Raw genomic sequence first — 24,492 nt, 5'->3', positions numbered from 1 at the left:
TTAGACAGATTTTCAACCCATTTATTTGAATAGTTATCCAAATAAATTTTGGATTAATCAACTCCATTCATGATGGATTAATCCCATCCCTTCAAAGCACTATATTATTGCTGTTATTACAAATTGTTGCGAAATTTTGTCGAATATATAAATAGCAAGCCGAAATCTAGGTTTTTATAGAGATTAAATAAAAAAAAACAAGTTTCTTTTTTCAACTGAAAGTAAGGAGCAACGTCAAAACTTAAGACGAACAGATATTTTAATTATATGAAGGGGGCTTCCCCTTCTCAATATATCCCTCTTTACGCTAAAGTTTTTCTGAACTTTTAAAGAAGCTCATTATTCTAATTAAATGAGCTTATTATTGCAACCATTGTGTTTCAGGAGTTGTTCTTAAAGAAGCGGGACGAGAAGTCAAACTTTAGCGTAATTAGTGACGTGTTGAGAAGGGGGAAGCCCCCCTTATACAATTAATAATATCAGGTCGTTTTAAGTTTTGACTTCGCTCCTTAAATTCAGTTGACAAAACTTGTTTTTTTTAAATTTAATTTCGGATTTTTTTAAAATTATGGCGGGAAATCCGCCTCCGCCTCCATAGAAATCTTCTTCTCCCAACGGACAATCCCTCCATGGAAAGTTATTCCCACGTATAATACCAATCCCCCACCATGAACACTCCTCTCAGACAATTCCATTCTAGCTGAAAATTCTCCCCCCGAAAAATTTCTTTCGAACGGTTTTAGGTGAAAAATTTTTCTTACTGCACTTTCATTTGCAAAATACTTTCCGTTGAAAAGATTGTTTTTAAAATGATTCCGGAAATCCTCTCCTCCATGGAAAGGTTTTCCACAATTAACCCGCCCCCTAGTAGAAATTTGCTCCCGCAGAAAATTCCCTCTAGAAAGTTTATCTCGTGGAAAACTCCCCCAGGGCAAATTTCTCCCGTGAAAAATCCCTCCACCTACGGAAAGATACTCTAGACAACTTCAACCCGGAAAAATTTTTCCCCAGACAGTTTCCCTGAACGTCTCCACATGTAAAATTGAGTGGGCAAAGAGAAAGTAAGACAAATAAAAATAAATTCGTGTAGGAATTCTGGCAAATTCCCCCAGTGTCAAATTTCCCCTGTAAAGTTCACCCCGCGGAAACTTCCTTCCCTACAGAAAACTCTCCGCGGGAAATCCCCCAAGCAGAAAATTCACCCCTCCACCCAAAAAATGTATGCATACTTCCGAATGACAAATACTATATGTAAACAATTGGGCAAATTTATAACTTAAAGACCTTTCTCCATGGGCAGTGGGGGGTCATGTCGTCTCCAAAGGGATAGAATATTGGGGAAAAAGGACGATTTTGATGAAAAGTGGGGTGGAAGTGGGTCTAGTTGCCCTCGAATTTTTTTGGTCACTTAAAAAAGGCCCTAGAACTTTTAATTTCTGTTAGAATGAGCCCTTTTCCGATATTCAAGGATTAGGCTATTGGTTCGCTGCGATCACCCTTGGGGAAAAAAACAACAAATAAACACGCATCCGTGATCATAAGAAGGATTTTCGGATATGTTGAATCTGATGTTGAATTATGTTGAATTTTCACTAAGATCCCTTGACTTTTAGGGGGTGTTTTCTCCTTTTTTTTTAAATCAGGCAATTTTTCTATTGTTTTGATATGTCTATTGATATAAAAATTCTGCTTTTTAGAGCTTCGGTTACTATTGATCCATGTCGCTCTTTACTTAAAGTTCGGGTACTTGGGCATTATATAACCTTTTTAAAAAGTCAAGTTTGGGTTAATGCTAATAAAATAAAATAGGATGAATATATAATAGTTTATAAGCAAATTTGGGCTATATATTTCCACATTAGGGGGGGGGGGAGTAAAGCAGAGCATATATTAAATACGTAAGCTAACCTAGGTACCTTTTCCCCCACCCTAAACCATAAAAACAACAGTTTAAATATCGTATACGCAATGAAAACCACGCCTTGCATTGCATCACTCTGTAGCGGTCTCTTGAATGAGCGGTTTTTTCGTGACTGGTTTCCTTGTAAATGCCCATATAGTGCCCAAGTATTAAAGTTCGTTACCACGAACCGTTTGAAAAACCAAACAGATTTGAAATATCCTTTTCTTAATATTTGAATTAAAATTGAAAATTAGAATCGAAATTCTTAATCAAAAATCATTGATCGAAATTCTTAATTTCAATTAAATTCTAAAATTGAACAATTAGAATCGAAAAGATTTGAAACAACGATTTGAAAGAGACTGTCAATTAAAACTGAACAACATTTTCTTAAAACTTTTTTCACAAATGAGGTTTTTTTTAAAAAAAAAGTAAAAAGCGGCATGAGCAGCAATAAAGTCAAAAATATTTCAAGGCTTAAACGACCGCAGATCAATATCAATAGACAAATGAAATCTAAAATCAACAGAAATTACAATAAATAATCAAGTTTAACTGAAAACGAGCAGAAATTACTACAAAGAGGAGTAAGGGCTAACACCCTCTGTGCTTTAGAGACACCAGAACGTAATTTACAATTTACTGAAAACAAAATACATTTTAAACGTTTTCTCTATTATAAGTAGTAAATCCCATATTATTGTCATTTTCAGGAGCCAATATCAATATATACTAAACTGTCGATCCATATTCAGTTGTTCTTTTCAGCAATCCTGGTTATTATGGTGATATTTTTTCAAGTCATCAGAAATAAAAAGACGTGGGTCAAACTATAAATTGTTTTCAGTAAAGTAAAGTAAATTCTTGTCTTTAGAGAGCACAGGGGGCGTCGGCCATACTCCTTTTTGTGCTAGTCTCTGCTTGTAGTAAGTTTGAGTTGGTCATTTTAGTTTCGTTTTGGATATTATTTACTTATTGATAGTGATTTATTACCGTTTTTCCCTTGGAATAATATTTAACTTTGATTTAACTCATCTTTGGTTAAATGTCACTCTTTACTTTTCTTTTGAAAACTCCCTCTGTGGAAAAAGTTTTTCAAAATTACTGAGGCAAAAGTGGTCAAAAGAATCTTTTCGGCTTAGGTTTTCTTTCAAGGTTTCTTAGAAGATGAACGATTCTTGGACATACTTTAGAGGCCATAAACTCTGATCTAAAATTGGTACACCCCGCTTACTAAGTCCTCTTAATAAATAATTCACAAATAATGCCAATATGGCTTGATCGTTTATTTTGAGACCTCCTAGCGGCGTTGCAAAATCTCGTTAAATCAAACCCTATAAGTTTTTCTCAGAAGATGGCAAATTCCTAGACAAACGTTTGCGGCAAGGAAATTCAACCTCTTTGTATTCTCCCTTTTACAATATGCTGAAAAGTTTATTCATCGTTTTCCTTAGCATATAAAACTTGTAAACTACTATTTACACATGTTCAAAATTTCAAATAAGCATTAAAGTAGGGATTAAAACAAAAAGAATAAGGCAGCCTTGTGACCTATGTCCTTGGAATTTCAATTTTTTTGAATTTTTGCAGATTATTATTTTTTTTTCAAATCGAGTTCTCTTTCCTCCGAAATGTTAGCTTCCCAAAATAAAATCCCATAGACGTGTGTACAAGTTACAAGCTATTGAACAGATACACTATGTTAGTTTGTTTCAACCAGGAGGGGGGGGGGGGGTAAAGGAAAACTGTTAAGAGGGCCAAGACAGGGAATAACATTATTTATATTGTTACTGATACAAAACATTGCAAAGTTAAACTATCTATGGCAGATACACTGCAAATAATCGTCTCTATTTTACCATGGTCAAAGCTTTTGGTTTGGTAAGTAGGAAGCTATCAGGAGGTACTGATTACACTGCATACTGCCATCTACAATTGAGTCTAACGCCAAGCTAACATAATTTATTCACGAATTATTGATCGAGTCTAATGGGGTCAAGGTCAATTGATTTGTTGTTGTTCGTCTAGGTGTAATGACTCCAGGGCAAAGTTTGCACATGCGCATTGACGAGAAGAGATGTACTGATCTAGAACAAGAGGGGGAAGTGGATTTCTGAGAAATTGATTTACATAATCGGTGGGGGAATGTATTGATCCACTAACAGGAACAGGAAGTACGTGTCTCTTTCTAAGCCAATCAGGGAAGTTATGTAAGGTTTCCCATTACATCAGAATTCGCCCTTGAGATTTTGTATATAACGGACATGCGGTTAAATTATCATAAAGTTTTAAGACACCATGGAACAAGCATCTGTTATTATTGATTTTGAAACTCTGACTACAGCGATTTATAATGTGAGTTCAGTTTGGTAAATTTTCCTAGTTTATTTAAAAATAAAATCATTTTACATAGTCACCCCTCCAGTAAATTCAAATTCAGGGGGTACCCCCCTCACAATAGAAACTCCACTATGTGATTTTTATACTCGATAGAAAGCGGAAAATACGCTCTTTTTTACCATGTAAACCTCCTCCCCCTTCTGTTGTCGACGTGATTTCTTCCAATGGAAATAACTATGTTTTTTTAACTCTCTTTTTGACAGCCTACTTCCGTCAACTCTTAATATACTGGCCCCCATATAAAGCTAAACCATTATGATTTAAATAGGGAATAATCATTGACACCCCCCAATTGCACTTCCTGCTTGTTAATTCATATTAATTACGTTAGCGGTTCAACCAAAGGTTTCACTGAAAAAGGATACTTTTTGATCAAATTAACGACATAGCTTCTTCATCGCAAATTTTACTTTTGCTTTACTGAAAAGGGAGCGGGGCTTTCTTCTATAAAAAGAGGGGGAGGGGGGGATTGTTAAGAGGGGATGGGTGTTAGTTTCATGTAGTATTCATTTTCCATTTTGAGTACTCAGTGTTTATATGGGGGGGGGGGAGGGGCAATGCCTCGCTTTTAACACCTTTGTTGTAAGGTGAAAACAAACTGTTTCTACACGTGAAAAGTAAGAGGGGTGGGTTTAAGAAAAAAATACGTAGCTTTATTATGCGTAAATTGAATAGCATTTTTAACCTATGATCGCAAATTTTAAGCCTATAAGCTCTGCGTTAACAATCTTTTTTATCTTATTTAAAGCCTATAGACTGGAACATTTAGATTTGCTTCAAAATTGTAAAAATAGAAACATTGATTTCTATCCTAAGGCTACAGACTACTGTTTGTCAAGATTTATTTTTTCACAAGTTGTACAATAAAAACGTTTGATTTCTCAGCCTAGTATATTTCTTGCAAATTTTTACTTTTTGCTCTACTGAAAAGGGGGGAGGGGGCTTCTTTGAATGGGATGAATATACCCGTGATCTATTAAATGAAATTGATAATAAGAAGGAGACCACTAACATCACCAAGGAAAGTAAAGATATTGTGTTATAGATTTCAGCAATACAGTTTCATATATTTATTATTTTCTTAGGCTTAAGGGTCGAGGTTTGAGAATTTTAAGAGACTATTTTCCCTATTTTAATATATTTATTCAAATGACTACTGACTCAATATGGGTACAATCTGATAACCAAAATTCAGTATTTGTTATCTACTAGAAATTCACAGAAAATGGACGCCGTCCCTCCTACTGGTAAAGGTTAGGTTAGATAATTTTCAGACAGGACAATATAAATGAGAAAAACATGAAATGGGTTATAAAAGAATAAAATAAAAAAACAATAACACACGCAATTTAAGGGAAAATGAACGCCCTTCCTCTTACTAGTAAAGGTTAGGTTAGATCGTTTTCAGACAGAACAATGTAAATGAGAAAAACATGAAATGGGTTATAAAAGAATAAAATAAAAACAATAACACACGCAATTAAAAGGAAAATGGACAACCTTCCTCTTACTGGTAAAGATTAGGTTAGATCGTTTTCAGACAGAACAATGCAAACGGGAAAAAAAATGAAATGGGTTATAAAACAATAAAATAAAAAAATAATAACACACACAATTTAAGGGAAAATGAGAGGAGAGGACTTCAGGGGAGGAGGGAGTGTCTTTGAGGGATGGAGGACAGTTTTTTGTCAACAACTCAACATCCACTTTTTTATCCGATGGATCGTTTTCAGACTGGACAATGCAAATGGGAAAAACAAGAAACAGGTTATAAAAGAATAAAAAAAACAATAACACGCACAATTTAAGGGAAAATGAGAGGAGAGGACTCCAGGGGAGGAGGGAGTGTCTTTGAGGGACGGACGGACAGTTTTTGATCAACAGCTCAACATTAACTTCTTTCCGCTGGATAGTTTTCAGACTGAACTATGCAAATGATGAAAAACATGAAATGGGTTATAAAAGAATAAAATAAAAAACAATAACACGCGCAATTTAAGGGAAAATGAGAGGAGAGGACTCCAGGGGAGAAGGGAGTGTATTTGAGGGATGGGGGACAGTTTTTTCATCAACAGCTCAACATTAACTTTTTTTTCCACTGGATCGTTTTCAGCCTGGACAATTCAAATGTGAAAAACATGAAATGGGTTATAAAAGAATAAAATAAAAACAATAACACGTGCAATTTAAAGGAAAATGAGAGGAGAGGACTCCAGGGGAGGAGGGAGTGTCTTTGAGGGACGGAAGACAGTTTTTTGGTCAACAGCTCAACATTAACATTTTTCCGCTGTTATATTTATAATTTTTTTTGTTGCGCAAAGCAGTAGTTTTTAAGTGTAGATTTAATGTTATCCAGCCTCCTTAAGTGAAAATGAATTATTCCAAAGAAAGTGAGCTGTATTTGTTAGAGTGTCAGAAACATTACATATTTACTTAATTTAAGCCCTTTTTTTCAGCTATAATAATGTTGGGTATGATTGACACAAAATATATTGGTCTGAAATATTTCTCAGCTGGCATTATTTTCGAGGCAACTTTCTTACTACTAGACGATCAACGGCGTGAAGTTCATAGCTATAAATGGAACGTCAGATACAATATGTACAAGTACGAGAAAAACAGATGGAGTCCAACACTAAATTTTATAAATCGTTAACGGCTTTTACGTTAATACCATAAGACCACGTAATGAAAATGGCCATCAAATAAAACATGTACAGGAGGAAATTCAGGAAATATGTAGTTTTTTCGGTGTGCAAGCTGTATATGTTAAGGGAAACGTGCCAAGTGATAAACTCTTACTAGAAAAATGTGATAAAGACATAACATTATTCAATTTAGAAGACTTCAAATGTGAGAAATACCTGCATTCATTAAATGATCCGGAAGATGAAGTTAGATATTTCGCTCAATGGGTGCCGGAAAAGATTCCTGACATGGAAAAATGCATCAGATATCCAAAGACCTAAACTCATGTTCTTCCTCATATCAAATGGATTAAGCTATTTGTTTTAAAAAATATGTCAATATGTATTTTTTCAAAATGTTTTTAATATGTTTAAGCAATAAACATCTTAAGCCTCAGCCGTCTTTATTCCTTAGAATAGTTCATCGCCATGAAAATTATACTTTCAGATTCAGCATGCCAGGGAACACAAATTCAAGTTCACATGATGGAGAAACCTAAATGGTCATCCCTAAAAAGGTAAGTTAACCCTAAAAGGTTAAAGAATTTTTCTGAAATCACACTTTCAGATTCAGCATGTCAGCGAACACACTTTCAGGTTCAGCATGTTGGAGAACCCTAAAAGGTCAACCCTAAAAGGTAAGTTAACTCTAAAAGGTTAAAGAATTTCTATTACATTACTCTTTCATATTCAGCATGTCAGGGAACACACTTTCAAGTTCAGCATGTTGAAGAACCCTAAATGGTCATCCCTTAAAAAGGTAAGTTAACCCTAAAAGGTTAAAGAATTTTTCTGAAATCACACTTTCAGATTCAGCAAGTCAGGGAACACAGTTTCAGGTTCAGCATGTAGGAGAACCCTAAATGGTCATCCCTAAAAAGGTAAGTTAACCCTAAAAGGTTAAAGAATTTCTCGGAAATTACACTTTCAGATTCAGCAGGTCAGGGAACACACTTTCTGGTTCAGCATGTTGGAGAACTCTAAATGATCATCCCTAAAAAGGTAAGTTAACCCTAAATGGTTAAAGAATTTCTCTGAAATTATATTTTCAGATCCAGCATGCCAGAGAAGTCATACATTACTTTTTCAACTTCTTTCATATCCCAACACCAAATTTTCACAATGAAAAACAAATGTTTTACAGATCAATTCTAATTTTTTTCCTGAGAAAATAAAAAGGTTCCGAGTTTTCTCAAAGCGATGAAAAATTTATAGTTCTGTTCCAAATTTTTCGTAGAAGATAGAAAAAAGTTATACTTTGACCGTGAATATTCACAATGAAGAAAAGGAGCTCCCCCTTAATTCGGAGTTTTCTGGAAGAAGTGCAAAATGTTCAAGTTCTCTTCTGAATTTTCTTAAAGAAGAGAAAAAGTTAGCTCCATTCTGAAATTTACCCAAGAAAATGAAAAAAAGCTTCGACTTCAGTTCTTAATTTCTCAAAGACATAAAAATTTAAAGTTCTGTTCAAAATGTTTTCATACAACATAGAAAAAATCAAACTATGATTGTGAACATTTTGCATGAAGATAAAAAAGCTTCAAATTAATTCTAAAATTTCTCAATGAAGTGAAGAAAATTTCAAGTTCTGTTTTGAATTTTCTCAATGAAAAAGAAATTAGTTACAGATCAATTCTAATTTTTTTCATGACATATAAAAGGTTACACTTCAGTTCTGGTTTTTCTCATAGTGATGGAAAAATTTAAAGACATGTTCTAAATGTTTCCATAGAAGATAAAAAAGGTTATACCTTAATTGTGAATATTTTCAATGAAGATAAAAAGCTCCACTTTAATTCTAAATTTTCTCAATGAAGTGAAGAAAAATTCAAGTTGTTTTCTGAATTTTCTCAATTAAAAAGGAATAAGTTACAGATCAGTTCTAATTTTTCCTAAGAAAATAAAAACTCCCACTTCAGTTCTGATTCTTCTCAAAGACATAAGAAATTTAAAGTTCTGTTCAAATTTTTCTCTAGAAGAAAGGACAAGCTATACTATGTTTGTGATTATTTTCCAATGGAGATAAAAAGTTTCATTTTAATTCTAAATTTTATTAGATTCAGTTCCGATTTTTCTCAGAGATGAAAAAATTTAAAGTTCTCTTCTGAATGTTTTCACTGAGAAGAGAAAAGGTTCCACTTTAATTCTGAGTTTTCACAGTGAAGTGAAGAAACGTTCAAGTTCTCTTCTGAATTTTCTCAAAGAAAAGAAGAAAGTTATAGTTCAATTCTAATTTTTTCCAAGAAAATAAAAATCTCCGACTTTTTAATAAACATTCTAAACGTTCGACTTGCTAACGTATCCTAAAAATAATTGAAACATAAGATAGTAATGCATAAAATACTTTTATTGAAATAACAACATGTAGAATATTAACATAAAAATATGTTACAGACATTATTATACATTATTAACACCATTGAACAATATTGATCATTCTGAATCTGTTCAATAAAATAATTTATCATGTTTTCTCTTGATACTTGAAAATTACTCGCTTCTCTTAGTTCATAACCACTTGAATAATCATTCATCCAATTTGAGTCATATACAATTTTTACTGGGATGTGACCTACTGATTCAATACACGTTTCATTCTTGGTATTATTTGATTCTTTGACTATATGAACAACAGTAGTAATAATGCTCACTTGTGCTTCATTTTCCAATCAATTTATCATTATATTCATTAGTGATATTGTCTGCCAATGCTCTTTTTATTTTTCCGGCAATTTCACTGACTATTATCACATTATTTTGACAGAGGTAACAGTTCTGGGATGTTGACAAGACATGGTTTATGATATTAGCAGAAGAGTAGGCATGTCTTCTTTGATCTTCCGATGAATGCTAGTACCTAAAAGCTAACGGTGCGGTTTAACATTTGGTAACCTGTTACCGCAAGCGCTAGCAAGAAGATACCCCTCTTCATTAACTATTATTCTTATGTTGGCATTCTCTTTGAGGACAATCATCTACGGAGATCTCAATCTCGCATATCCACCCGCATAAAAGTTGAATTTTTTTGGTACACCAAAGAAATTTAATTTCTTACTGTCATGACAACGCACGCATATGTTTCCGATAGTGCTACCACTTGTACTTGTTTCATAGTTCAAATACTTCTCCATGTCAGCATTCAATGCTACAATAACACTATCATGTGAACAAATTTTCTTTGAATAATTCATTTTCACTTCTTTAAAGATATGAGTTATGTGTTTATCCCTCCAATGGGAAAAATTACTGATTTAATGCACGCAATAAACTAGAGTCTCGATAACCTACCATGGAGTACCACTGGGAAAGCCGCTTCCAATGTAAGAGCAAACATAGAGTACGTTTGCTACAGCCACAAGGATGCATAGTGAGAGAGAAATACAAAATCGACATAGATAATTAATAAAAAAGCTCTAATCAGGCATAATCATTCTTTTGGCAAAAAATACAATGTTTCGAATGAACCCTATCGCAATATTCGAGGACCACTGGGTCAATTCTATAACGACCCTTATGGTTCAGGCGTCGTTCTTAAGGAATTGATGTAGAATTCGAACTTTAGTGCAAAGAGCTAGGTGTTGAGGAGGGGACAATAGATATAGATGACAGTACACAATTCAAACCTGAAATTGGGCTCTCAGATATGCTGGTGCACGCACGGAAACATCAAAACCATAGGGTTCTCCGACATGTTGACTTTGAAAGTGTAATTTCGGTGAAAGCGTGTTCACCGACACGTTGACTCTGTTTTCGAACCTGAAATTGTGTTCTCAGACATGCTGAACCTGAAAGTGAACTAAGTTAGGTTAGGTTAGCTAGTAAACATTTCTCCATGTTTAAATTAGGTTAGGTTAGGTTGGCTTATCATGAGTGCTCATGATAAGCTAACCTATTTATTGCGTGCATTAAATCAGTAATTTTTTCCCATTGGAGGGATAAACACATAACTCATATCTTTAAAGAAGTGAAAATGAATTATTCGAAGAAAATTTGTTCACATGATAGTGTTATTGTAGCATTGAATGCTGACATGGAGAAGTATTTGAACTATGAAACAAGTACAAGTGGTAGCACTATCGGAAACATATGTGTGCGTTGTCATGACAGTAAGAAATTAAATTTCTTTGGAGTACCAAAAAAATTCAACTTTTATGCGGGTGGATATGCGAGATTGAGATCTCCGGAGATGATTGCACTCAAAGAGAATGCCAATATAAAAATAGTAGTTGATGAAAAGGGGTATCTTCTTGCTAGCGCTTGTGGTAACATGTTACAAAATGTTAAACCCTATCGTCAGCTTTTGGGTATTAGTATTTATCGGAGGGTCAAAAGAAGAAAGGCCTACTCTTCGACTAATATCATAAACAATGTCTTGTCAACGTCCCAGAACTGTTACCTCTGTCAAAATAATGTGATAATAATCAGTGAAATTGCCGGAAAAATAAAAAGAGCATTGGCAGACAATATCACTGATGAATATAATGATAAATTGATTCGAAAATGAAGCACAAGTGAGAATTATTACTACTGTTGATCATATAGCCAATGAATAAATAATACCAAGGATGAAACGTGTATTGAATCAGTAGGTGACATCCTAGTAAAAATTGTATATGACTCAAAATGGATGAATGATTATTCATGTTCTTATGAACTAAGAGAAGCGAGTAACTTTCAAGTATCAAGAGAGAACATGATAAATTATTTTATTGAACAGATATAGAATGTTCAATGTTGTTCAATGGTGTTAATTATGTATAATATTGTCTGTAACATATTTTTATGTTAATATTCTACATGTTGTTACTTCAATAAAAATATTTATGCATTACTGTGTTATATTTCTATTATTTTAGGAAACGTTAGCATGTCGAACGTTTAGAATGTTTATTAAAAAGTCTGAGATTTTTATTTTCTTTGGAAAAAATTAGAATTGAACTATAACTTTTTTCTTTTCTTTGAGAAAATTCAGAAGAGAACTTGAACGTTTCTTCACTTCGCTGTGAAAACTCAGAATTAAAGTGGAACCTTTTCTCTTCTCAGGGAAAACATTCAGAAGAGAACTTTAAATTTTTTCATCTCTGAGAAAAATTGGAACTGAGTTTAATAAAATTTAGAATTCAAATGAAACTTTTTATCTTCATTGGAAATAAATCAAAAACATAGTATAGCTTTTCCTATCTTCTAGAGGAAAATTTGAACAGAACTTAAAATTTTGTATGTCTGAGAAGAATCAGAACTGAAGTGGAAGCTTTCTATTTTCTTGGAAAAATTAGAATTGATCTTTAACTAATTCCTTTTTAATTTAGAAAATTCAGAAGACAACTTGAACTTTTCTTCACTTCGTTAAAAAAAATTAGAATTAAAGTGGGGCTTTTTATCTTCATTGAAAATATTCACAATTAAGGTATAACTTTTTCTATCTTCTATGGAAAAATCTAGAACATACATTTAAATGTTTTCATATCTTCGACAAAAAGCAGAACTGAAGTGTAACCTTTTGTATTTTATGGAAAAAATTAGAATTGATCTGTAACTAATTTCTTTTTCATTGAGAAAATTTAAAAGAGAACTTGAATTTTTCTTCACTTCATTGAGAAATTTTAGAATTAATGTGAAGCTTTTTTATCTTCATGGAAAATATTCACAATCATAGTATGATTTTTCCTATCTTCTATGGAAAAATTCCGAACAGAACTTTAAATTTTTTATGTCTTTGAGAAATTAAGAACTGAAGTGGAACCTTTTTTTCATTTTCTTGGGTAAATTTCAGAATTGAGTTAACTTTTTCTCTTCTTTAAGAAAATTCAGAACAGAACTTGAAAATTTTGCACTTCTTCCAGAAAACTCAGAACTAAAGTGGAGCTTTATGTCTGTTCTTCAATTCATTGAGAAAATTTAGCTTTTTTTTCATTTCCTTGGGTAAATTTCAGAATTGAGCTAGCTATTTCTCTCCTTTAAGAAAATTCAGAAGAGAACTTGAAAATTTTGCATTTCTTTCAGAAAACTCAGAACTAAAGTGGAGCTCCATATCTTCGTGGTGAATATTTACGGTCAAAGTATAACTTTTTTCTATCTTCAACGAGAAATTTGGAACAGAACTATAAAAGTTTCATCGCTATGAGAAAACTCGGAACCTTTTTATTTTCTCAGGAAAAAAATTAGAATTGATTTGTAACACATTTATTTTCACTGTGAAAATTTGGTGTTGGAATATAAAAGAAGTTGAAAAGTAACGTATGACTTCTCTGGCATGCTGGATCTGAAAATGTAATTTCAGAGAAATTCTTTAACCATTTAGGGTTAACTTACCTTTTTAGGGATGAACATTTAGGGTTATCCAACATGCTGAACCTGAAAGTGTGTTCCCTGGCATGCTGAATCTGAAAGTGTAATTTCATAGAAATTCTTTATTCTTTTAGGGTTAACTTACCTTTTTAGGGATGACCTTTTAGGGTTATCCAACATGCTGAACCTGAAAGTGTGTTTCCTGACAGGCTGAATCTGAAAGTGTGATTTCAGAAAAATTCTTTAACCTTTTAGGGTTAACTTACCTTTTTAGGGATTACCATTTAGGGTTCTCCAACATGCTGAACTTGAAAGTGTGTTCCCTGACATGCTGAATCTGAAAGAGTAATTTTGTAGACATTCTTTAACCTTTTAGAGTTAACTTGCCGTTTTAGGGTTGAGCTTTTAGGCTTCTCCAACATGCTAAACCTGAAAGTGTTTTCCCTGACATGCTGAATCTGAAAGTGTGATTTCAGAAAAATTCTTTAACCTTTTAGGGTTAACTTACCTTTTTAGGGATGACCATTTAGGGCTCTCGATCATGTTGAACATGAAAGTGTGTTCCCTGGCATGCTGAATCTGAAAGTATAATTTTCATGGCGATGAACTATTCTAAGGAATAAGGACGGCTGAGGCTTAAGATGTTTATTACTTTAACATATTAAAAAAATTTAGAAAAAATACATATTGACATATTTAAAAAAAAATAGCTTAATCCATTTGATATGAGGAGGAGCAGGAGTTTAGGTCTTTGGATATCTGATACATTTTTCCATGTCAGGTATCTTTTCCGGCACCCATTGAGCGAAATATCTAACTTCATCTTCTGGATCATATACCGAATGCAGGTATTCCTCACATTGAAGTCTTCTAAATTGAATAATGCTATGTCTTTATCACGTTTTTCTAGTAAGAGTTTATCAGTTGGCACGTTTCCCTTTGACATATACAGCTTGCACACCGAAAAAACTGTATATTTCCTGAATTTCCTCTTGCACATGTTTTATTTCATGGCCATTTTCATTACGTGGTCTTATCGTTTTAACGTAAAAGCCGTTTCGATTTATAAAATCTAGTATTGGACTCCATCTGTTTTTCTCGTACTTATACATATTGTACCTGACGTTCCATTTATAACTATGAATTTCACGCCGTTGCTCGTCTAGGAGAAAGAAAGCTGCTTCAAAAATAATGCCAGTTGAGGAATATTTCAGACCAATATATTCTGTGTCAATCACACCAAACATTATTATAGCTGAAAAAAGGGCTTAAATTAAATAAATATGTAATGTTTCTGACACTCTAACAAATACAGCTTACTTTCTTTGGAATAATTCATTTTCACTTAAGGAGGCTGGATAACATTAAATATACACTTAAAAAATACTGCTCTGCGAAACAAAAAATCCTAAATATAACAGCGGAAAAAAACTTTAATGTTGAGCTGTTGACCAAAAAACTGTCTTCCGTCCCTCAAATACACTCCCTCCTCCCCTGGAGTCCTCACCTCTCATTTTCCTTAAATTGCGCGTGTTATTGTTTTTTATTTTATTATTTTATAACCCATTTCATGTTTTTTCCATTTGTATTGTCCAGTCTGAAAACGATCCAGCGGGAAAAAAAGTTAATTGTTGAGCTGTTGACCAAAAAACTGTCCTCCATCCCTCAAAGACACTCCCTCCTCCCCTGGAGTCCTCTCCTCTCATTTTCCCTTAAATTGCGCGTGTTATTGTTTTTTATCTTATTCTTTTATAACCCATTTCATATTTTTCACCATTTGCATCGTTCAGTCTGAAAACGATCCATCGGAAGAAAGTTAATGTTGAGCTGTTGATTAAAAACTGTCCTTCATCCCTCAAATACGCACTCTCCTCTCCCCTGGAGTCCTATCCTCTCATTTTCCCTTAAATTGCGCGTGTTATTGTTTTTTATTTTATTCTTTTATAAACCATTTCATTTTTTTCATCATTTGCATTTTTCAGTCTGAAAACGATCCAGCGTAAAGAAGTTAAGGTTGAGCTGTTGATTAAAAACTGTCCGTCCGTCCCTCAAAGACACTCCCTCCTCCCCTGGAGTCCTCTCCTCTCATTTACCCTTAAATTGTGCGTGTTATTGTTTTTTTTTATTTTATTCGTTTATAACCTGTTTCTTGTTTTTCCCATTTACATTGTCCAGTCTGAAAACGATCCATCGGAAAAAAAAAGTTAATTTTGAGTTGTTGACAAAAAACTGTCCTACATCCCTCAAAGACACTCCCTCCTACCCTGGAGTCCTCTCCTCTCATTTCCCCTTAAATTGTGTGTGTCATTGTTTTTTTTATTTTATTCTTTTATAACCAGTTTCATGTTTTTCCCATTTGCATTGTCAAGTTTGAAAATGATCTAACCTACCCTATACTATTAAGAAGGAGGACGTCCATTTTCCCTTAAATTGCGTGTGTTATTGTTTTTATTTTATTCTTTTATAACCCATTTCATGTTTTTCTCATTTATATTGTCCTGTCTGAAAATGATCTAACCTAACCTTTACCAGTAGGAGGGACGGCGGCCATTTTCCGTGAAGTTTCTAGTAGATAAGAAATGCTGAATTTTGGTTATCAGATTGTACCCATATTGAGTCATTAGTCATCTGAATAAATATATTAAAATAAGAAAAATAGTCTCTTAAAATTTTCAAAGCTCGACCCTTAAGCCTAAGAAAATAATAAATATATGAAACTTTATTTCTGAAATCTATGACACAATGTCTTTAATTTCCTTGGTGATATTAGTGGTCTCCTTCTTATTCTCAATGTCATTTAATAGATCACGGGTATATTCATCCCATTCAAAGAAGCCCCCTCCCCCCTTTTCAGTAAAGCAAATGGTAAAAATTTGCAAGAAATATATTAGAAATCTATTTTTACCATTTAGAAAAAATTTAAATGTTCCAGTCTATAGGCTTTAAATAAGACAAAAAAGATTGTTAACAAACAGCTTATAGGCCTAAAATTTGCGATCATAGGTTAAAAATGCTATTCAATTTACGCATAATAAAGCTATGTATCTTTTTCTTAAGCCCGCTCCTCTTACTTTTCACGTGAAGAAACAGTTTCTTTCCACCTTAAAACGAAGGTGTTAGAAGCGGACATTGCCCCCTCCCCCCATATAAACACTGAGTACTCAAAATGGAAAAATGAAAACTGCATGAAACTAACACCCATCCCCTCTTAACAACCCCCCTCTTTTTATAGAAGAAAGCCCCTCTCCCTTTTCAGTAAAGCAAAAGTAAAATTTGCGATGAAGAAGCTATGTCGTTAATTTGATCAAAAAGTATCCTTTTTCAGTGAAACCTTTGATTAAACCGCTAACGTAATTCAAGTGAATTAACAAGCAGGATGTGCAATTGCGGGGTGTCAATAATTATTCCATATTTAAATCTTCTTGGTTTAGCGTTATAAGGGGGTCAGTATATTAAGAGTTGACGGAAGTTGGCTGTCAAAAAGAGAGTTAAAAAAACATAGTTATTTCCATTGGAAAGAATTAAAGTCGTAAACAGAGGGGGGAGGGGGTGGTTTATATGGTAAAAATAGCGTATTTTACGCTTTCTATTGACTATAAACATCATATAGTGGAGTTTGTATTGTGAGGGGGGGGGGTACCCCCTGAATTTGAATTTACTGGAGGGGTGACTTTGTAAAATGATTTTATTTGGAAATAAACTAGGAAAATTTACTAAACTGAACTCAAATTATAAATCGCTGTAGCCAGAGTTTCCAAATCAATAATATCAGATGCTTGTTCCATGGTGTCTTAAAACTTTATGATAATTTAACCGCATGTCCGTTATATACAAACTCTCAAGGGCAAATTCTGATGTAATGGTGAAACCTTACATAACTTCCCTGATTGGCTTAGAAAAAGACACGTACTTCCTGTTCCCGTTTCTGGATCAATTCATTCCCCCACTGATTATGTAAATCAATTTCTCAGAAATCCACTTCCCCCTCTTGTTCTAGATCAGTACATCTCTTCCCGTCAATGCGCATGTGCAAACTTCCCCCTGGAGTCATTACACCTAGACGAACAACAACAAATCAATTGACCTTGACACCATTAGACTCGATCAATAATTCGTGAATAAATTATGTTAGCTTGGCGTTAGACTCAGTTTTAGATGGCAGCACTCAGTGTAATCAGTACCTCCTGATAGCTTCTTACTTTGGTAGTCTCCCAGAAAGTTTCCAAGTTCTTTGAATAGCCCCCCTCTTCCCAAGCAAAGTCTTTGTTTATCTGTAATATTAAATAAAACAATTTAGGGAAAATTCGAACATATTAAAAGTCTTAAAGGCTAAACTTTAAAAGCATAACTTAAGGGGTAAAGACTAAAACTTAAAGGCTAAAACCAAATACTTTAAAAATGCTAAAAAAATTACTCTACAGCTCGGCGTGCCCTTCTAGTCTTTGCTGACAGTGTGAACGGATTCTTGATGTTTTCTAATCTTGCAGGTAATTCATCTTCAGAAATTGAATAGCAAACTTGGCCATCGCAGCAATTCATATGACTTGAGCTAGTTATAGAAGGTAATCCCCGAACTGACTTGCCACCGATGCAAGACAGAGAAGAAGCTTGAAAAATGAATACCTGTACCATCAAAAGGAGAACAGTAAGCTTTTTCTGCATCTGAAAGTGAGGTTATATCAGGAACAAAAAAAGAACTGTGGTTCAAGTATTTTCAGTTCAGAAATTTCTGAGACACTACGCTCTATAACAATTTATTGTGTTCTGATAAACTACAACTCCTTAAAGACATCCTTATTTAATCTTTTAAACCAAGGAAGGACTAACCCCCTCCCTCCCGTTCAATGACCTCAATATTGGGTCCCTTCAAAGGTTAATAATTTGAACAAGGAAATTCTTCCTTGATCCAAGCTTCCCTTTGAACAAGGCAAGCTTGGAAATTCTATAGAAAAGCGTTAGTAGATTTTTGTTTCGAAACAGTGCAAAAACTTTAAATACGTGAAATTTAGTTCAAGTATTATTTTAAGAAATAATCTACAGGATGCCCCCCTTTCCGAATATACTTTCGAACCCAAAATACTTTTATTGATGAATGCATTAATTAAAACTATTTATCTTATTGTAATTAAAAACTATTTATCTAGAACTAGCAGCAATATTAAAGAATTTTTACTAATTAAATTGTAAAAATTTAAGCCTTGAGAAGGTTTTACTGAAAGTTCGTGATTTTGGTGTAAGTGGAAAACAATTTTGTACAAAACCTGCATACTCCAAACTTTGGTATTTTTTTCCCTTGCCGCCAAATTTGTTGTAATGTCAGTACAAATAAGGTCAGTTATTCGGTGAGTGAGTTGGATACGAAATTGGATACAAAGTCAGGTTAGTAACTTTCTAATTTTGTTACCAAAAAATTTCAGGGTACCTAAAATCAGTGATTAGCTAAAAGGTAATTAGTGGCTAATATTGGCTAATCGGTGAGTAGCTAAAATTAGCTAAAAGCTAATTCTGGTGCTTAAGACTTAAAAGTAATGCGTGTGACATGCTAGACGAAGTCATTGATAAATATAGACGAAGTCATTAATAAAGATAGTCATTCAAAATAAAACTCAGGCCAAATATTTGTCCATATGTCCTGTCGAACCCCCCTCCCAATTCAAAACCAAAAATCGCTTGACACAGAATGTTTGTTAAGCCCCTTTGTCCTTCATTATTAGTCATCACAACTTTTTATTGTCACGATTCTCCCAAACACAGATTTAGCTGTCCATCACTTTCGTTTATGATTCGTTGTGATGCTTGGTGGTGCATGTCTTGTAACCATTTATTTCGCTGTGCTTGATTTTAGTTAACTCTGACATTTTCTGACAACTTTTGCTTTAGCTGTTCAGATTCATTCATCATCTTGTATAATTTTGTACGACATTGTGATTTGATTTGTCTTTTAATCGTAGATTTAGTTGTGCAACATTTCCGTTTCCGATTCAGTGTGATTCTCACTGTAACTTGTTCCCTGCCATTCGTCATTTCGTATAATTTTTCATGTGTCACAGATGTCAAAAACGATACGATCACCTTTGGGAAAAAAATGATGCAAGTTGCTATTTAAATATGTATGCATAAAATCTCCTTAACATGAAAAATGTTAATGAGGTTTTTATGGGGTGGCCGTGTGAGCTTTAGAAGGGGTTCGTTTGATTGGAAATGTATAATTCTAGTTTCCTTTTAAGAGTCAAAAGGGATGGGGATTAACTAGCTCCCCTCCCTGACATCCTATTCTCCAGAAGCGAATTGAATTGAAATTGTGAGATAGCCATTTTGTTAGTTATAGTCCAAAAATCATATAGCAATGTCTATATGGTGGACACAACCCCCCACAGCCAAGGGGCATGGGTTATAACGTATGCCCCATGGCATATAATGTTCTTATGGAACGGGTGGTCTTATAAACTTTAGATCGGATGGATCTCATTTGATTGGAAGTAAGAAGTCTTAGTGCCCTTTTTAAGAGTTAAAAGTGAATGGAGGGCAATGACCCCCCCCCCTCCGAAGCCTATCATTCCCCAAAAGATCCAATCAAAATTTTAAGAAAGCTAATTTTTTCAGTATTGTTGAAAGGTCCATTAATTATATCTTAGCGGATGGCAACCTCACCACAGTCCTCAGGTCAAGGGCTGTAAGTTAGGCACAATTTGTTTATTGTTTACATATAGCATATGTTATTGAAAAAGGTATACTTGTTTGAGTTTTACTTTCCAAGAAGACAAGGGCATTCAGGTGAGCCTTTCAGAGAATGTTGACAGGAGTGTTGAACTAAATCAAAAGACGTTTGATGCATAAGGATTATCAAAAGGGCCTAACTGAGGAATAACATAGTATATTAATTTGGAAAATTCAGGAGATGACAAGGGAGATGATCAAACATACTATATTTGCATGCTATCAATAGTACAGCAACTACCATAACTACTGCTGCCACACTACTTCATTTGCAATACTGAGGGGAAATTCGAACAAAATCAAAAGACGCAAGCACAAGCACATTTTCAAAAAAGTGTATCTCAAGAATTGATTTGGGTATTAAGTTGAAACTTTCAGAGAATGCTTCTAGGGGAAGATCATCTGACCGAAAGGCAATATATGCACACTACTGCTAGTACTATGGTTACTGCTACATTTATTACTACTACTACTGCTTCTATTGCAACTACTTGTAAGGCTAAGAGCATTGAGATGAACATTTCAAGAACTATATGAGCATACAGGTTATCAAAAGGAAAAATCAGCAATGTCATAGCAATAGCTAATTGCATTAAGTTGAAACTTCCAGGACTTGATGAGAGGGATTTTCTACTGACCAATAGGCAATATGGTAATATTACTGCTGCTACTAGTACTACCGCTATTACTATTAACGCTATTAATAGTAATATCAATACTACTATTCTGACTACTATTACAACCTTGCCTAAGGATATGAAGGTGGAATTTTCGAGAAATTTTGAGGGGGAAGGTGAATTGAATCATCACACACCGTCTGTATGCAGGTTGTCAAAAGGGTGTAACAATCAGTTTCTTAGGAACAGTTTGGTGTAAGAAGTTGAAACTTCTTGTGAGGGAAGTTGAACTAACGAAAAGAAAATATTTGCATCTCAATTCTGCTGCTTATACTCATGTTACTACTACTGTTACTATTATTACTATTTTATTACCACTAATGCCAATAAAGCTTAGGCTATTACTATTAATTCTACTGCTCCTGCTACATATACTGCTATTAAAACAAAAGGTATTAAGACTAAAAATTTGGGACATATAGAGACTATATGGAACTAAATCGAAATCCATTATGCTCACACAGATCGTCCAGCGGACGTATACAGATATGCTTCAGGAACGATTGATATTATTAAAGTGAAATTTTTAGCATGTGTTGAAGGGGCTGTTGAAGAAACCAAAGATGCTATTCGCATACTGCTACTAATACTGATACAACTATTGCTACTACGCAAGCTGAGGGTACTAAGATGAAGTTTTTTAGGAACATTTAGCCAGACGTTGAATTAAATAAAAAAAGCTATGAGCACATGGACTTTCAAAATGTTGACAAAGCAATATCTCAAAAACAACTTATATTATTAATTTCGACCTTTAAGGGTAAGCGTGGGGGATTTTGAAGTAGCAAGAAGGCACTATGTGTATACCTTTAATCCTACCACTTTACTGACTGTAGCTAATGACGCTGAGGTTATTAAGGTGAAACTCTTAGGGAACATTTAGGGGGAGTTTCAATTAAACAAAAACACTGTATGCATGCACGTTTTCAAAAGGTCTCTGCCGGGGGAATTTTGCAATTCGGCCAACTGTAATGGGAGTAAGATAAATGGGTGACCGCACCACTCTCTATGAGAGAAAATAAAATATGTAACCAAAGTAAGTTAGAAGTTCTCCAACCATCAATACAGAAGTGTAACCTCGTTTCCTCAAGTTATCTCCCTGTCAATTACCTCTAATGTTATGTAGAAATCAGATTCCTTAGGGAACGTTACCAATAGAGTACAATTGAACTAGTTATCTACTCTGCGGTGCTAGATACAGACATATAAATAAAACAACACAAATAGAAAAGTAATAGTTTTATTGAGACTTACATTTTAGGTGTACAACAGTGCTTCAATTCAACTGACGATAATAGAAGCAGAGATAGTAATGACAAAATCTCTACAAAGACTGCATAATAGTAATGCCTGGGTTCTGAATACTTGATGCCTAATAATCCGAAAAACACTTTTACAACACTTTAAAACATAGTTTTGATTCTGCGCGCTAACAGCTATTTCACGATTGGCTCAAATCTTGTGGAGGGGCCCGCCACCTTGTCATTATGTTGACAAACTCAATTCATTATGCTAACTGCATGTCTAATTATTTTATTTTCAATATTTTGGTCATTAAACTTTTCACAATCCTGTGTTAACTTGAAACTTTCTATGTTACTTGAATCTACTTTGTATAAAACATTGTCTCGTGATTTTTTGTCAAGTATTTTTGCGAGATTTAAACTATCTTCTTTAATAAATACCGTCATCTCGGTCGGTAGCTTTTCCATATTTCGCATCTGTCGGTCTGTAAGACAAAAAGTGTGGAATGCACGCGAAGCATTACAAAGTACTCTGGAATCCATCAAGTATCAAGTTCTTCGCGAATATAATCATCCGTTTTTTGTACTTTAAAGGGATGTTTTGGCTGAGCAGAAAATGTGGTTTATCTTTTGTTGATTGAGAATTTAAACTCAAGTTCCAAACCGGATTTAAACTTAATTAGGGGGGAGTTTAATTTACATCGGAAGTATATTTAGAACGAAATAATTTTATTTTATTCTGAAGTATTTGGAAACAATTTTATATTTTAAATATATCACATACTACTTACGGTACATATTACCCTTCCAATTATTTAATGAGTCCCGTCATTAGGACGTGCTTGCCCTTAGTTTTTTGAAATATTCGCGGTTTATTTACTATTTGTCCTACGTAACTTTATTTGATACTGTATTATTTTATATTTTTATTTAAGCTTAATCAGCAGTGGTTAAGAAAAATTTCAGTATTACTTTTCTTATTTTGCTATATATTCTTTTCTAAGGTTCCTCCACCGACTAAGATAGTCACTACACAAAGATTATTTTTTTGTGTTTTTTTTTCTACATCTAACACTACTGACTACTACATTTCAAACAATGTTTGGTAAGGTTGGGATTTTTCTACTTTTACTACAAGATTTTTTCGAAAATTCACCTTTTATAAGTTTTTACTTTACGCTAATTATTGGATAATTATGTTTCCTATCTACTCTAAATTATTGGAATAATACACTAATACTACACATGACTCTATCTAAGTAATTAGCAATACATATAGATATATGAATGGTTTAAAACATAAATACTATGTCACTGCCTTCACTGGTAAACATTAGAACACTTTCACTGGGAATGTTTGTTATGTAATATTAAAGATAGGTTATCAAAATTGTTAAGTTGTCAAAATTAATAAAATGTGATATAAGTTCACACCTTACGCGTCTCTTAGCGTACTCACTCCTTCTGTTGTAAATTATGGTCCTTCACTATTTTCGTCTTGTGCCAAAAATTTTAAGACACTTACAATGTAGTTTCTTCACAGAATAGGTCGAGCATGGTTATGTTCATTTTGGACGACGTGTTTTCTCTAATTATCAAACGGGAAATGATACTTTCTGCTACAGGTGTGTGGCATTTTGCTATTACAGTTCATTCTCACCGGCCGTTTTAGACAGTTCATAACGTGCTTTATCGTTAAGAGGTTGAGCACTGGGATTGCGTTGATAATGGATGTGTTGATTTTCCTCTTAACATTTCATTCTTGGGCTATTTTGAATCACTTAGAGAATGTATTTCTCGTATAGAATTGTTCGTTCGCGCACTTAGAGCTTATAGTTCTCTTATAAAATTGTTCGTGTATGGCTTGTACCTATTAGCCTTTGCGGGGACTCCTTGGTTAATCACAGGGGAAATGATGTTTGGATTTGGAATGGGTCGACATCAAACTTTAGGGACTTCTTCAACATATTGTCTTTAACTCTGGGGAGGAGTATATTGTCGCTCAGGGATTATTCACTAGAACTATTTTTAATTTCTATGATTCAATGGTTGGTTTCCAAGTCTATTTTCAGAAATTATTTAGTAATATTTACCTAATATCTCTAATATATCTAATATCTTTGTAATCCCGTAATGGAGAAATGGTTGAAGGGGATTCAACGCGTGAGTTTGAGACATGCAAATAAATTGAGTTCATCAATGTTATTATCAAGGATGATTTATTCACTTACATCTCATGCTAATCAATGGGGTTCTCAGGATTGTTTTGTTTATAGTTCGATAATGCACTGGATACTGAGATTTATTAGATAGTGTTACCTGATACATAATATGGTTTTTGATCGAGGAAAATTATTCCTCATCGATCGATCGTCGTTTCCTCGATCTAAAGGTATTCGTAATTTTCGTAAACGAAGCTACGACGAGAATTGCTTGGAATTTATGGTGTGTACTCTTCGTTAGTTGAGGTATGATGAAAATAGATGCTACTGGGCCGTATTTGCACTGGTCTACGTATTGTAATGATTGATTTCCAATATGTCATTCCAATTCCTGGAATAAAAATAAATAGGCAGAAT

The 24,492-nt window shown here is 33.9% G+C and overlaps 1 protein-coding gene across 1 annotated transcript in view; it reads right to left on the bottom strand.

Annotated features, from left to right (window-relative positions):
• LOC148948330 (uncharacterized) overlaps positions 1-24,492 on the bottom strand; it is a 211,238-nt gene that overhangs the window by 144,476 nt on the left and 42,270 nt on the right. The window contains exon 2 of the mRNA XM_089093886.1: positions 17,690-17,937. Coding sequence (XP_088950012.1) covers positions 17,690-17,937 — 248 coding nt within the window. The remainder of the gene's footprint in view (positions 1-17,689; positions 17,938-24,492) is intronic.

The sequence above is a fragment of the Artemia sp. Qi Xiang Cuo genome, chromosome 9 (genome assembly GCF_049724085.1).
Source record: "Artemia sp. Qi Xiang Cuo chromosome 9, ASM4972408v1, whole genome shotgun sequence".
NCBI classification, from domain to species: Eukaryota; Metazoa; Arthropoda; class Branchiopoda; order Anostraca; family Artemiidae; genus Artemia; species Artemia sp. Qi Xiang Cuo.
The sequence above is the reverse complement of the archived record's forward strand: the minus strand, read 5'-3'. Positions and strand labels throughout refer to the sequence as shown.